Raw genomic sequence first — 14,143 nt, 5'->3', positions numbered from 1 at the left:
CCCGCAGCCGCGGCCCGGCCCGGCGGGCCCGCAGCCGCTCGCCCCGCGTCCTACTGGTTGAAGGAATGAGTGCACGGCTTCGTGCTCGGCCGACCGGAGACGAATTCACGTCCTGGGACTTGGCATCGTTTGTCTCCAAATTCCATTTGGTGTGTTCAGTTACTAGTCACTAAAGTGAAGTCCTCGTCACCAGTTACTTACGAATCTAGTTTTCCAAGAAGCAGGAATCATGCACACGGGTCTCTAGTGACCTTTTAATAACACTTCATGGACAGGAACTACAGTAATTCAGTAGGACCATGATTCAAAATGTAGTTTAGGGGCCTGGTGCTGGTGTCTCAACCTACTCAGGAGGCTGAGATCTGAGGGTCGGCGCTCAAAGCCAGCCTCAGTTAAGTTTGTGAGACTTACCACCAAAAGACAGAAATGGAGCTGTGGCTCAACTGATAGAGTGCCAGCCTTGAGCAGAAATAAGGGACAGCATCCAGACCCTGAGCTCAAGCCTTCTTACACACACACTTGCACACAAATTGCCTGTGCAAGGTAGGGGAATTGGAAACAGGAAATTGACAAGCTGAAGGGCAATGATCAGAAATACGTTTGTGATGAGCCAGTGTGTGGAGGCTTTGGAAACACTGCCAATTTATATTTATTTTTTTAGAATTGTATGAGGTATGACAAAATGATAGAGACAGTGCATGCTAGGTTTGAACTTGTTTTAAACGAACAGAATTTGATGCCTTGTTCTTAACAGTAATTAAGATTTAACTTCAGAATTAGCAGCAAAAGAATAGAATTCTTTAAAAAATATACTTCAGCCCATATGTGTTACTTAGTTTTAATTGGATGTAAAACCACCTACTGTTTTTAGAACACAGGGTCAGAAGTTGAGAATTCCACTATTGAGAAACAACGGAAGGAGCTGCAGCTGCTCATTGGAGAATTAAAAGACCGAGATAAAGAGCTCAATGATATGGTCACGGTGCATCAAAGACAGCTGCTTTCATGGGAAGAAGATCGGCAGAAAGTGTTGACTCTGGAAGAACGTTGCAGCAAATTAGAAGGTAGGGAGGCCTCCAGCCAGGGAGGCCTGTGGAGAAAATGAAGAAATAAAAGACTGCCCCTAGGATTTAGCCTTATTACAGACAGGATGGCTTTATGAATAGCCACATTGAACCGACACAAATAAAGCAGGACCAAGGAATTAAGACACTGGAGTGGAGGCTGGGGACATAGCTCAATGGTAAACACTTGCTTAGCATGCTCATCACAAAAGCAAAACTGGGGGGCTGGGAAGGTGGCTCAGTGGTAGAGTGCTTGCCTTGCATGCATGAGGCCCTGGGTTTGATTCCTCAGCACCACATAAGCAAAAAGAAAAAAGCCGGAAGTAGCGCTGTGGCTCAAGTGGTAGAGCACTAGCCTTGAGCTGAAGAGCTGAGGGACAGCGCCCAGGCCCAGAGTTCAGGCCCCACGACCGGACCCAAAAACTAAACTAAACTGGAACAAGCCTAGCTTGAATATCAAGGTCTTTGGGGCCAGAATGTGAATAAAGCCAGATGTGGTCATGCACATCTGTAATCCCTGCTACTGGGAAGGTGGTGATCAGGAGGAACGTCATGTAAAGCCAGCCCAGGAAAAATATTTGCAAGAATGCATTTCAGAAGCTGAGAGTGGTGATGCATAGATGCCATCCCAGCTATATAGCAGAAATAGGAAAATTGTAGCTCAGTCCAGCTTCGGGGCATCCATAGGAGACCTCATTGATAAAATAAGGGCTAGAGGTGATATAGCCTGGGCAAAAAGCATGAGATGCCATCAGAAAAACAGGAAAAGGACTGGGGGCATGGCTTAAGTGGTAGGGTAGTTGCCAAGAGTTGGCCTTTTGGGTTCAGTATAACATATAAAGGAGTTGAGGAACAAAGAGCCTATATAATGTAGGCTATAACTGTGTATCTAGGGGCTGGGAAGGTGGCTTAGTGGTAGAGTGCTTGCCTTGCATGCATGAGGCCCTGGGTTCAATTCCTCAGCACCATATAAACAGAAAAGGCCAGAAGTGGTGCTGTGGCTCAAGTGGTAGAGCGCTAGCCTTGAGCTGAAGAGCTGAAGGACAGAACTCAGGCCCAGAGTTCAGGTGCCATGGCCGACAAAAAACAACAACCACACACACACACACAAAAAAAGCTAGTTTTAAGAGGAGCAGTAGAGGTTAGAGTGAAGCTCAGTGATGGAGTGCTTCCTTCCCCGGGTGCAGCAGGCCCTGCATTGTATTCCTAGTCCCTAAATTAAATGAATAAAAAAAGAACACTGAAATAGGCATTTCACAGAAAGACAAATCTGAGTGGCCAATGAGTATATTTAAAGGCCTTATTTGTCATTAGGAAAATGCAAATCAAAACCATAATGAAAGCCAGGCATTGGTGTCTCATGCCTGTAATTCTAGCTACTAAGGAGGCTACTAAAGGAGGCTACTAAAGCCAGCCCAGGCAGGAAAGTCTGTGAGACTTTTATCTCCAGTTAACCACCAGAAAACTGGAAATAGAGCTATGGCTCAAAGTGGTAGAGTGCTAACCTGGAGCAGGAAAGCTCAGGGGACAATACCCAGGCCCTGAGTTCAAGCCCCATTACTGACAAAAAATAAAAAATAAACCATAAGGAGAACCTTTTTTTTTTTTTTGGTTGGTCGTGGAGCTTGAACTCTGGGCTTGGTGCTGTCCCTCAGCTCTTCAGCTCAAGGTGAGCACTCTACCACTTGAGTCACAGTGCCACTTCTGATTTTTTAGTGGTTTATTGGAGATAAGAGTCTGATGGACTTTCCTGCCTGGGCTGGCTTTGAACCGTGATCCTCAGATCTCAGCCTTCTGAGTAGCTAGGATTATAGGCGGGAGCCACCGGCATCTGGCAGGAGAACCGCTGGCAAAGATATAGGGTCAATGCCAGCCACATCACCCTAACAGCACCCATCTGGTCTAGTCTTGGAAGTTAAAAAGAATCAGACCTGATTACCATTTGGTTTGGAAAGTGGATATTACACATGGATTTTTATGTTGTGGGGCCTGAACTCTGGGCCTGGACACTGTCTTTCGGCTCTTCAGCTCAAGGCTAGCACTCAACCACTTGAGCCACAATGCCACTTCTGGCTTTTTCTGCTTATGTGGTGCTGAGGAATCAAACCACTGAGCCACCTTCCCAGCCCTACACATGCTTTAAGAAATGTCAGGGATGAGGCTGGGAGAGTGGCTCAGTGGTAGAGTGCTTACCTAGCCTGCATGAAGCCCTGGGTTCAATTCCTTAGTACCACCTAAAGAGAATAAGCTGGAAGTAGTGCTGTGGCTCAAGAGATAGAGCACTGTCCTTGAGCAAAAGAAGCTCAGGGACAGAGCCCCAAGACTGCCCTCGCCCCCCAAAAAAAGAAGTCCTAGTGCTGAGAGGTGGTATGTGCCTGTGCCACGACACAGCCCTCTGGTGGTAAAGACAAGGGGGTTATAGGTTCTTGAGTAGCAGGAATTGCAGCTATGCACAGCTGTGTTCAACTTTTTTTTTTTTTTATGTTTGCTGGTCATAGGGCTTGAAGTCAGGGCCTGGGCGCTGTCCCTGAGCTCTTCAGCTCAAGGCAAGCGCTCTACCACTGGATCCACAGCTCCACTTCCGGTTTTCTAGTGGCTAATTGGAGATAAGAGTCTCATGGACTTTCCTGCCTGGGCTGGCTTTGGACCGTGATCCTCAGATCTCAGCCTCCTGAATAGCTAGGATTTTGAGATGGGTTCTTGCTTTTTTCCATGCTTTGGGCCTGAGCCATGATACTCCCACTTCCATCTATTTACCACTGGGATTACAGGAGTGAGCCACTGCACCTGGCCCACTGTTGTACTTGATGATTTAGTATTGTGTATTTCACAATAAAATATTTTGCAAGAGGGGCTGGGAAGGTGGCTCAGTGGTAGAGCTCTTGCCTTGTATGCATGAGGCCCTGGGTTCGATTCCTCAGCACCACATAAGCAAAAAGAAAAAAGCCGGGAGTGGTGCTGTGGCTCAAGTGGTAGAGCACTAGCCTTGAGCTGAAGAGCTGAGGGACAGCGCCCAGGCCCAGAGTTCAGGCCCCACGACCCAAAAAAAAAAAAAATATTTTGCAAGACTCCTTAAGTCATTCTTTTTTTTTGCGGGGGGGGGGGGGGAGGGCCCGGTCGTGGGGCCTGAACTCTGGGCCTGGGCGCTGTCCCTCAGCTCTTCAGCTCAAGGCTAGCGCTCTACCACTTGAGCCACAGCGCCACTTCCGGCTTTTTCTTTTTGCTTATGTGGTGCTGAGGAATCGAATCCAGGGCCTCAGGCATGCAAGGCAAGCGCTCTACCACTGAGCCACCTTCCCAGCCCCTCCTTAAGTCTTTCTTAGCAGATGTTTGCTCTTTTACTGATTTTAAAAATTCAATGGTTTTTACAAACCTATTCAAGCATTTTAAGTTTCAGGTCTAAAACATAAATAAGTTATTGGTGAAATTTCCCCCAGGTGAACTGCAGAAAAGATCAGAAATTATCAAGTCACTGATGAAGAAGGTGAAAGTCTTGGAATCTAATCAGAGTGAATGCCAGTCGGTCCTTCGGAAGACACAGCTCCAGCTCCAGGAGATGGTCCAGAAAGCCACACACTCCTCGCTCCTCTCAGAAGACCTTGAGGTTGCTTGCTCATTTACTTATTTTTTTTCCATTATTTTATTACTTTTTGTATCCTGTTATGTAGTTGATGCTGACCTCCTCCTGTCTCTGCTTTCTGTGTATTGGGATTGCAGGCATTTGCCACTGAACCCACACAGTTTTATTTTTTGATAAGCTGTAGTAGTCCAAATTCTAGGTGAGTTACTAAAATAGTAGATTTCAGTGTCTACATTAAAATCTGAGTGTGTGTGTGCATTAGTATGTAAGCCTGTGTGCCTTCCCCTAGTAGGGCATGGATTAAGGCCTTGGAATTCTCACTTGGCTTTTCTTTTTTTTTTATCAGTTGTGGGGCTTGAACTCTGGGCCTGGGTGCTGTCCCTGTGCTCTTCAGCTCAAGGCGAGCACTCTACCACTTGAGCTACAGCGCCACTTCCGGTTTTCTGGTGGTTTGTTGGAGATAGGAGTCTCACGGTCTCTCCTGCCCGGGCTGGCTTTGAACCGTGATCCTCAGATCTCAGCCTCCTGAGTAGCTAGGATTACAGGCGTGAGCCACCAGCGCCTGGCTCAATTGGCTTTTCTGCTCATGGATGGTGCTATACCACTTGAGCCATAGCTCTACTTCAATTGGAGATAAGATTTGTTTTATTGAATTTATCAGCCCAAGCTGGCTCCAGACCTTAGGTCTCAGATCTCAGCCTCCTGAGGAGCCAGGATTATAAGTGTGAGCCATTATAAGTGTGAGGATTATAAGTGAATTTTCAGTTTTCGAACTTGTCATTCATCAGATATGTTTCGACTGTATTTATTATGAGGCCCAGAGAAAAAGCCAGCTTTTTTAGTTACATTTTTCATATTCTTATTTTGTAATGATAGTTGGGATAGGTCTTGATAATGTAATGAGTCTCAGTAATTCATAGTAAGAGTATGCAATTTACTTGTTTTTGGTTCTGGTTTTTGATGTTTTGGGACTTGAAATTTATTTTATTTTTTATTTTTTTGGGGACTTGAAATTTATAAAAGTGTAGTCCAAGCTGTCCTGAACTCTTTTTTTTTTTTTTTCGTGGGGCCTGAACTCTGGGCTTGGGCACTTTCCCTCAGCTCTTCAGCTCAAGGCTAGCGCTCTACCACTTGAGCCACAGCGCCACTTCCAGCTTTTTCTGTTTATGTGGTGCTGAGGCCTCATGCATGCAAGGCAAGCCTTCTACCTGCCCAGCCCTGTCTTGAACTCTTGATCCTCTACCTCAGCTTCCCAAGTGCTAGGTTATGGGCATAAAAACATGTATAGCATATTCTAGATATTTGCTAGCTATAAAATAAGTTTAAAGAAACACTTACTAGAACTTATTGATATGTTGGATTAAAAAAAAGGAAGAAAGCTGTTTGTGGCAGTACTGAGATTTGAACTTAGGGCCTTATTATTTATTTATTTTTTTTTTTGGGGGGGTCCAGTCGTGGGGCCTGAACTCTGGGCCTGGGCGCTGTCCCTCAGCTCTTCAGCTCAAGGCTAGCGCTCTACCACTTGAGCCACAGTGCCACTTCCGGCTTTTTTCTTTTTGCTTAAGTGGTGCTAAGGAATCAAACCCAGGGCCTCAGGCATGCAAGGCAAGTGCTCTACCACTGAGCCACCTTCCCAGCCCCTAGGGCCTTATTTATTAATCAGGCACTGTACCTTTGAGCCATTCCTCTAAGGTATCTCTCTCTCTCTCTCTCTCTCTCTTTTTCTCTCTGTGTGTGTGTGTGTGTGTGTGTGTGCGCGTGTGCGTGCCTGTTCTGGGGTTTAAACTCAGGGCCTAGGTACTGTCCCTGAGCTTTTGTACTCAAGGCTAGTGCTCTATCACTAAGCCACAGCTCCACTTTTGGCTTCAAACCATGATCTTCAGATCTCAGCCTCCTGACTAGCTAGGATTTACAGGTATGAGCCACCAGCACCTGGCCAAGATACCTCTCTTAATACACTTTCATTTTAGAGATAGTTTTAGGTTCATAGCAAAGCTGAGTGGGAAGCACAGTTCCCTTATATGTCAGTACCCACACTAAGCCCCCTGACGGCCGGCATCATGGCAGAGCATTTTATCTTAGCTAATGAGTCCTCATGGATCCCCTGTTGTCACTCAAAGCCACAGTTACATGAGGTCACTCCGTGTTGTACACTCTGTGGGCCCTGACAGCTGTGTGAGTTGGTGTCGGCAGCTCACATAGAGTGAATAAGTTACAGAAGGTGCACAGACTTCACGAAGGCTAGCGTTTCACAGAGGAAATCCCATACATTACAGTTCTCATTCATCCATTATCTTCTTGCTTTTCTACCTAAAATTACATGTAAAACTTGCTTACAAGCATAACCAATAGAATCCCATATGACAATTAAATGCAAGCAGTGGGAGCGTGCTTGCATGCTTGAGGCAACCATGACATGGGTATCTGTGGTCCTCCATGACGGCTGCTTACTCTGCCAGCTTTGTCCCTCCAGCATGGCAAAGAAGCAGCAAACAGACTAGAGAAACGAGCCCAGACAGAGGCTCGTGACAGTAAAGGACGCATCAAAGGACTCACTGTTTTCTGTATTGTTCTTTTGTAGGCTAGAAATGAAAATCTCAGCAACACATTAGTGGAACTTTCTGCTCAAGTAGGACAATTACAAGCTAGAGAACAGGCTCTCACCACAATGATAAAGCTAAAGGTAATTAAAAATAATTGAACCTCCATTTGCCAGAGTACTTTGTAGCTTACAGACTACAGACATACACATGATCTCACTTAACTCCCTTAGCAACCCAGAAATCCAGAGCTGGCCAAGTTGCTCTTTTTAACTTCACTGTATAGAAAGGAGAGGAGAGACAAGTTTAAAATGATGCTCAAAGATCCTTGCTACTCAGGAAGCTGAGATCTGAGGATCAAGGTTTGAAGTCAGCCTGGGCAGACCAATCTGTGAAACTCTTACCTCCAATTAACACAGCAAGTAGAGCTGTGGCCCAAGTAGTAGAGTACCAGTCTTGAGTGAAAAAATTAAGGGACAGCACTCAGATCCTGAGTTCCAGCCCCAGTTCTAGCATGCACATACACGCATGCACACACACATGTACAAAAGTAAACAAAGATAAAATAACATGATGCTTTGGTAGAGAAGGTGCATCTCCATGGTGGGTTCTGTGCCCAAGTACCACATGGTCTGGCTTACCTGTCTTCCCAGGTAGCTGTGCGGCATTAGAGGTCTTGTTTGTCCTTAAAATTTTGTTTTATTATTTGGCTGTACAGAGGTCTGAACTGAGAGCCTGGAGCTTGCTAGGCAGGTGCCCTTTTATTTCAGATAGAAAACTGATAGCAGCCAAGCAGTCAGTCCATTCACTGATGTATGTACTGGGCGACTCCCATCTCTTCTGCAGTAACTAACTCATGGCTTTGACAGCTGGTGAACAGGGAATGAAGGCTGGGTGCTGGTGGCTCATGTGTGGCCTTCTAGCTGTTTGGGAGGCTGAGAATAGGAAGCTTCTGGTCCAAGGTCTGTCTGGGGAGAAAGTTGTGAGACCCTGTCTCAACCTACAGCTGGGCTCAGTGGTTTGCGCCTCTTATAAGCTCCACAGGAGGCTGAGATTGGGAGAATCTTGGTGCCAAGCCAGCCTGTGCAGAAAAGCGCGTGAGACTTCATCCCCTTGGAGGGGAGTAGGGCATGATGGCGTTCTTCAATTTCAGGGAAGGTAGAAAGCCTAAGGCAGGCAGAGGATGCCTCCAGAGTAAGATGATCCTAAAGTAACCAGTGACAGTGGTGTTGTACAGGCTAGCAATACACAGCCCTGAGCTAAACCCCAGTATGTCCACAAAAATAAACAAGTAAATGAAAGGATGATGTTGTATAACACTCTTGCTAATGTGACTTCACTAGCACACGAATGTTTTGACATGGTCTTTCTTAAAGAGTGGTAAATTCTGCAGCATTTGCTTTAGTGAAATAGCGGCCAGCATGGAGTCAGCTGCCGTGAAGTGTGACAGAGCCTTGGTACTGAGGAGGTGCCGTGTTGGACGGTGGTTCAGGAGGTAGCCTGCCCAGAATGAAGTGGTGCCCTCAGGAGCAGCAGCCAGAGCCCTGGCTTCAAGGCTGGAAGGAGTGGTGGCGTGTCCATGGGCAGGCCTGGAAGCTGGCTCAGTCACATGATCTCATTGTTTTTGTTTGTGGCACTAGGAACTGGCCTTCTGCAGTGGGCAGTGCTGCCACATAGCTGTCTCTTCACCATGCCACTGTCACTGGTGTGTTGAATGGTTTGAGTCAACTTTTATTTTTTATTTTGTTGGCAGTCCTCAGGTTTGAAACCGGGGCCTAGTACAAGCTTGCTAGGCCAGTGTTCTGCCTCCTCAGTTACATCCCTAACTCTTTTGCTTCACTTATTTTTCAAGTGGGGTCCTGTACTTACTGCCTCAGGCTAGCATCAGATTTCAATCCTCCTACTTACATTTTGTGTGTAGCAGAGATTACCGGTGTGAACCACCATGCTATGCTTTTTTTAAAATTGAGATGGAGTCTTAACATTTTGCCCAAACTGGCCTCAAACCTTGATCCTCCCAGTTCCCACCTCCTGAGTAGGTAGGACTGCAGCACATAGCCCCATGTCTGGTACTGCCCCAACCCTGATATCTTCCCATAGGTCTCCCTAGTGTGTGAGGTTTTCTTAGTGAATACATAATAGTGCAGCAGATACCCTTCTGCTTAAGTAGAGGGAAACATGTTAACAGTAATGACTCCAGCAAGAATTATTACAGCATTTTTTTGGTTCGTAGGTATCAAGTTGATTTTCAACAAATAGATATATTTTCCATAATCTCAGCAGCTCTGCAGCAAGATGTTATAATTGACTAGATTATGATGAGTTCTTAGAGGGTGAAAAGAGGAAAGAGACACTGGATTTTGTTGGTAATCACTCCGTAATTCCACATCTAGGAGCTGCCAGCCCTTCTTTTGCTGTGCTTGTCCCGGTCATTGAACTGTCTGGTTCTAAACCTTGCAGCCCTGTCAGGTGCGGTCAGGGCCCTCAGGGCCCCTGGCTGACTGTATCTGTGTCTGTCTGCTCGTGCCCCTCAGCAGAATGACAGCGAAGTTCAGTGAGCTGGCAGGCTTCTGCAGTCTGTCTAAGCAAGTGCAGTCTTTCTTACTGATGAGCTGAGATTTAAAATTTAACATCATGGTCTTTCATTTGGTTTTAGGACAAAGATATAATTGAGGCAGTCAATCACATTGCAGATTGCTCCGGTAAATTTAAATTACTAGAGCATGCTTTACGTGATGCTAAGATGGTGGAGACCTGTATTGTGAAAGAAAAGCAAGATTACAAGCAGAAGCTGAGGACTCTGAAGATTGAAGTCCATAAGCTGAAAGGTGAGGAGGCTTTACACAATGACATCCTCTTGGGAATGGTTTTCCTGCTGGGTTCACCTAATCTATGCTTGACAGTAGCTCTGTTCTTGGCTTGGAATTCTTTTTTTTTTATTGTGAAAATACTGTACAGAGGGGTTACAATTACATGGGCAAGGTAATGAGTGCATTTATCAAGCATTGTTGCCTCCTCCTTTGTTTCCCCTTACCATCTCTCCCCCCCCCCCCCCCCCCCCCCCCCCCCCCCCCCCCCCCCCCCCCCCCCCGCCACTCTCCCTCCCCCCCCCGCCCCCGGCTTGGAATTCTAACATGAAATGTCTGTTTCATCCATATGTAATTATGTTGGCATTCTGTGTTAGAAGATATATAACAGACTTGGGTAAAGTATATAATGTGCCATATTTTTCAATGACCCTGCCTTGGTTTGGATGGCTGTATCTACTAGCTATTGCCAGTACGCGCTCTATAACAGACAGTAGCAGTGCCTCAGCGGCGTGAGTCCCAGTATCTATTAAACTCAAGTTGGGCTAATGGGAGTTGCCTTGTCTCAACGTTACCTAGTAAAGCGTCTGAGTCGGGCAGCTCTGCTTCATGTGTGTTCCCATAGTGAAGGCAGGAACTTAAACGACGTGAGCTGGGAGCTGGTGGCTCACACCTGTACACCCAGCTACTCAGGTTGAGACCCAAGGATTGTGGTTCGAAGCCAGCTGGAGCAGAAACATCCACAAGACTCTTACCTTGTTAATCATCAAAAAGCAGTTAAGTGTAGTTCAAGTAGAGTAACAAAAAAAAAAAACAAACTAAATTAAGTGCAAGGCCCAGACTTAAACCTCTATTACCAGCCCTTCCCCCCGAAAAAAAAATCAGGTTCAGTTACACAAGACTGCCTGCTTAAGACATCGTCTTGTACTTATGACCAACTGCTGTGACCAACTACTGTACATCTCAGATTCACACTACTTCCTCAAGCTTGGCCTTCTGCTGGAACGGCTCTTAAGGCTTGTTTTCTGGAATATTACAAAGGCGGCAACTTAGGAATTGCAGGTGAAAGTATGAGCGTCCGTGCACACAGCTCCTGGGCCATCTTGAGGTGCCACTCCCTGCCTAGTAGACACGCAGATCCCACGTGGGTTCAGCCGTCTCTGTGGAGCTCCGTGTCCCCTTGCTGGAAGCCTGTGGGCCGGGCTGAGAATTTCTATTATATTTCATTGAACTCCTGTTTTGTTTCCATTGAGTTTTCATACTGTCTTCATATATACTTGCAACAAAATTAGTCACTCTCTCTCTCTCTCTCTCTCTTTTTTTTGTCAGTTGTGGGGCTTGAACTCTGGGACTGGGCACTGTCCCTGAGCTGTTCAGCTCAAGACCAAGTGCTCTACCACTTGAACCACAGTGCCAGTCCTAGTTTTCTGGTGGTTAATTGGAGATAAGAGTCTCACAGACTTTCCTGCCTGGGCTGGCTTTGAATCACAAACCTCAGATCTCAGCCTCCTGGGTAGCTAGGATTACAGGCGTGAGCCACCAGTGCCTGGCTGGCCTCAAACTCTTAACCTTCTGCCTCAACCTTCTAAATGCTAGGATTACCAGGGGTGCTCCTTCTGAATGACAAAGGACACAACTGAGGACAAAACCCCAATCTCTCTCTTGTTTTACTTCCCAGGCAAGGTCTGTGGAGCCTAGCTGGCAGGGGAGGTAGGGAAGTGGCCCTGTGAGGTCGCTGGGCGTGGCAGTCATGGTCAGGAGTTTGGATTTCATCCTAAGACCTGTAGGAGGGCGTGGAGAACTGACATGAATAGTGGGGTTGTTGTTGTTTGGTGTGGGGTTTTTTGTGTGTGGTTGTGTTGTGTATGTGTGTGATTTTTTTTTTTAATTGTGGGGCTTGAACTCGGGACCTGGGTTCTTTTGCTCAAAGCTAGTGCTCTACCACTTTGAGCCACAGCATTACTTCTGGCTTTTTGGTCATTAATTAGAGAGAAGAGTCTCACAGACTTTCCTGCCTAGGCTGGTTTTAAACCATGATCCTCAGATCTCAGCCTCCTGAGTAGCTAGGATTACAGGTGTGAGCCACCAGCACCCAGCAATAGTTGTTTTTTGTTGTTTTTTTGTTTTTTGTCGGTCGTGGGGCTTGAACTCTGGGCATGGGTGCTGTCCCTCAGCTCTTCAGCTCAAGGCGAGTGCTCTACCACTTGAGCTACAGCGCCACTTCTGGTTTTCTGGTGGTTTATTGGAGATAGGAGTCTCACGGTCTCTCCTGTCCGGGCTGGCTTTGAACCACGATCCTCAGATCTCAGCCTCCTGAGTAGCTAGGATTACAGGCGTGAGCCACCAGCGCCCGGCAATAGTTGTTATTTTTAAAGATTGATCTTTGTCTCCTGGGACTGTGACGGGTGAGGCCAGGCAGAAGCAGGGCTGCAGGCAGACCAGAGGTATTGTTGGTGGGACAGTTCAAGTTACGGGAGCTGGAAGTGCCTAGAAATGAGCAAGTCTGGGGCCCAGGAAGAAGGGTCTCTTCATAGGAAGAGGAAACTGCATTTATTTGACGACTTTCTTTTTATTTTATTTATAAAGAGGACCTAAATGAAAAGACAACAGAAAATAATGAGCAACGAGAAGAGATTATTCGCCTCAAGCAAGAGAAAAGTTGCCTGCACGATGAATTGATTTTTACCGGTAAAAATAGTCAGTTTACGTGATTGAAGGCTCATTTTGAACCTAAGCTTTGAATACTGCTACTAAAGCAGGCTGAAGGAGATAGTAGAGTACTTGTACTTACCTAGCATGCTTGAGGCCCTGAGTTCAAACTCCAAAACCTCAAACAACAACAACAACAACAACAAAACCAAAGAACAAAAAGAACCCCTCTGCTTCCCCTTCTCACCCCCACCCTTGTAAGAGCTGCTGAGGGGCCAGACAGAATTTGAAAGCTGTTATTAAGCCTCCAGATATCTCTAGTTCCTCTTTTGTAAAATGAAGGACTACTGCCAGTTAAGCAAATGACTGCTTCTCACTGAAGCATATTCTTGTTTTAAAATTCATTTTATTTATTTATTTATGTATGTATGTTGGTTGTGGGGCTTGAACTCTGGGCCTGGCTCTGTCCCTGAGCAATTCAGCTCAAGGTTAGCACTCTACCACTTGAGCTACAGCGCCACTTCGGGTTTTCTGGTGGTTTATTGGAGTCTTACGGTCTTCCCTGCCCAGGCTGGCTTTTAACTTCAATCCTCAGATCTCAGCCTCCTCAGTAGCTAGGATTACAGGTGTGAACCACCTGTGCCCAGCTTAAAATTCATTTCAAAAGGCTTTGTGCTTATGGCTCACACCTGTAATCTTAACTAATCGGGAGGCTGAGATTTGAATATTGTGGTTCAGAGCCAAGAGACTTTATTGTTAGGGAAAAGGACTGATTTGAAAAGGTGAGAATGAAAACAGACAGAGACACTGACCTCAGCAGACCAAATGAAGTTGAATGAAAAGTTGAAGGGGGACACCATGGTACCTGAGACAGGGAGAGTCAGGAGACAGGGCATGCTGGGGCAGGAGTGGAAGGACTTAAGTAGGGTCCTGCGTGAAGGCAACTGGAGGGCACAGAAAGTTTCTGGTTGGGCTTTGTAAGTTTGTACACAGGCCTGTTAATGGGAACCTGCTTTGCAAACCCACTGAGCAGGTCCCGTTCAGCCAGCTGTGGCCTGCTTCGGGGAAGTCAGGGGCATATTACCTTGAGGGGGGAGGGGTGTGGGGTGGAAAGTGGACTTGCACTTTTTTGGAATTGCAGATTCCCATCATTTATCTCCAATTAAGTAGCCAAAAGCTAGGCTGGAGGTATGGCTTAAGTGGTAGAGTACCAGCTGTGAACTACTATGAGGTACTGAACCCAGACCCTGCTACTGGCTTAAAAAAAAGTTTTGATGATCAATAGAGGATGTTTATAATTTTGTAAAAACTAGGTTTAAAAAGTAGGAATTCAAAAGGCCACAGGTATAACCAAGTAGTAGAGTATACATGGCCCACTTTGTAGTCCCAGCAACACACACACACACACATACACGCACAGCATGTTTTTCTAGTTGTTGTTTTTGTTTTGTTTTGTTTTTTGGGTCCAGTCGTAGGGTCTGAACTCTGGGCCTGGGCGCTGTC

The 14,143-nt window shown here is 46.2% G+C and overlaps 1 protein-coding gene across 1 annotated transcript in view; it reads left to right on the top strand.

Annotated features, from left to right (window-relative positions):
- The first annotated feature begins 65 nt into the window (after window positions 1-65).
- Ccdc62 (coiled-coil domain containing 62) overlaps window positions 66-14,143 on the top strand; it is a 30,530-nt gene continuing 16,452 nt past the window's right edge. Inside the window, exons 1-6 of the mRNA XM_013023062.1 lie at window positions 66-149; window positions 872-1,064; window positions 4,502-4,668; window positions 7,226-7,327; window positions 9,841-10,012; window positions 12,578-12,679. Of these exons, the coding sequence (XP_012878516.1) occupies window positions 66-149; window positions 872-1,064; window positions 4,502-4,668; window positions 7,226-7,327; window positions 9,841-10,012; window positions 12,578-12,679 (820 nt within the window). The remainder of the gene's footprint in view (window positions 150-871; window positions 1,065-4,501; window positions 4,669-7,225; window positions 7,328-9,840; window positions 10,013-12,577; window positions 12,680-14,143) is intronic.

The sequence above is a fragment of the Dipodomys ordii genome, unplaced genomic scaffold (genome assembly GCF_000151885.1).
Source record: "Dipodomys ordii isolate 6190 unplaced genomic scaffold, Dord_2.0 Scaffold66, whole genome shotgun sequence".
NCBI lineage: Eukaryota > Metazoa > Chordata > Mammalia > Rodentia > Heteromyidae > Dipodomys > Dipodomys ordii.
This window is presented reverse-complemented; position numbering and strand designations above follow the sequence as displayed.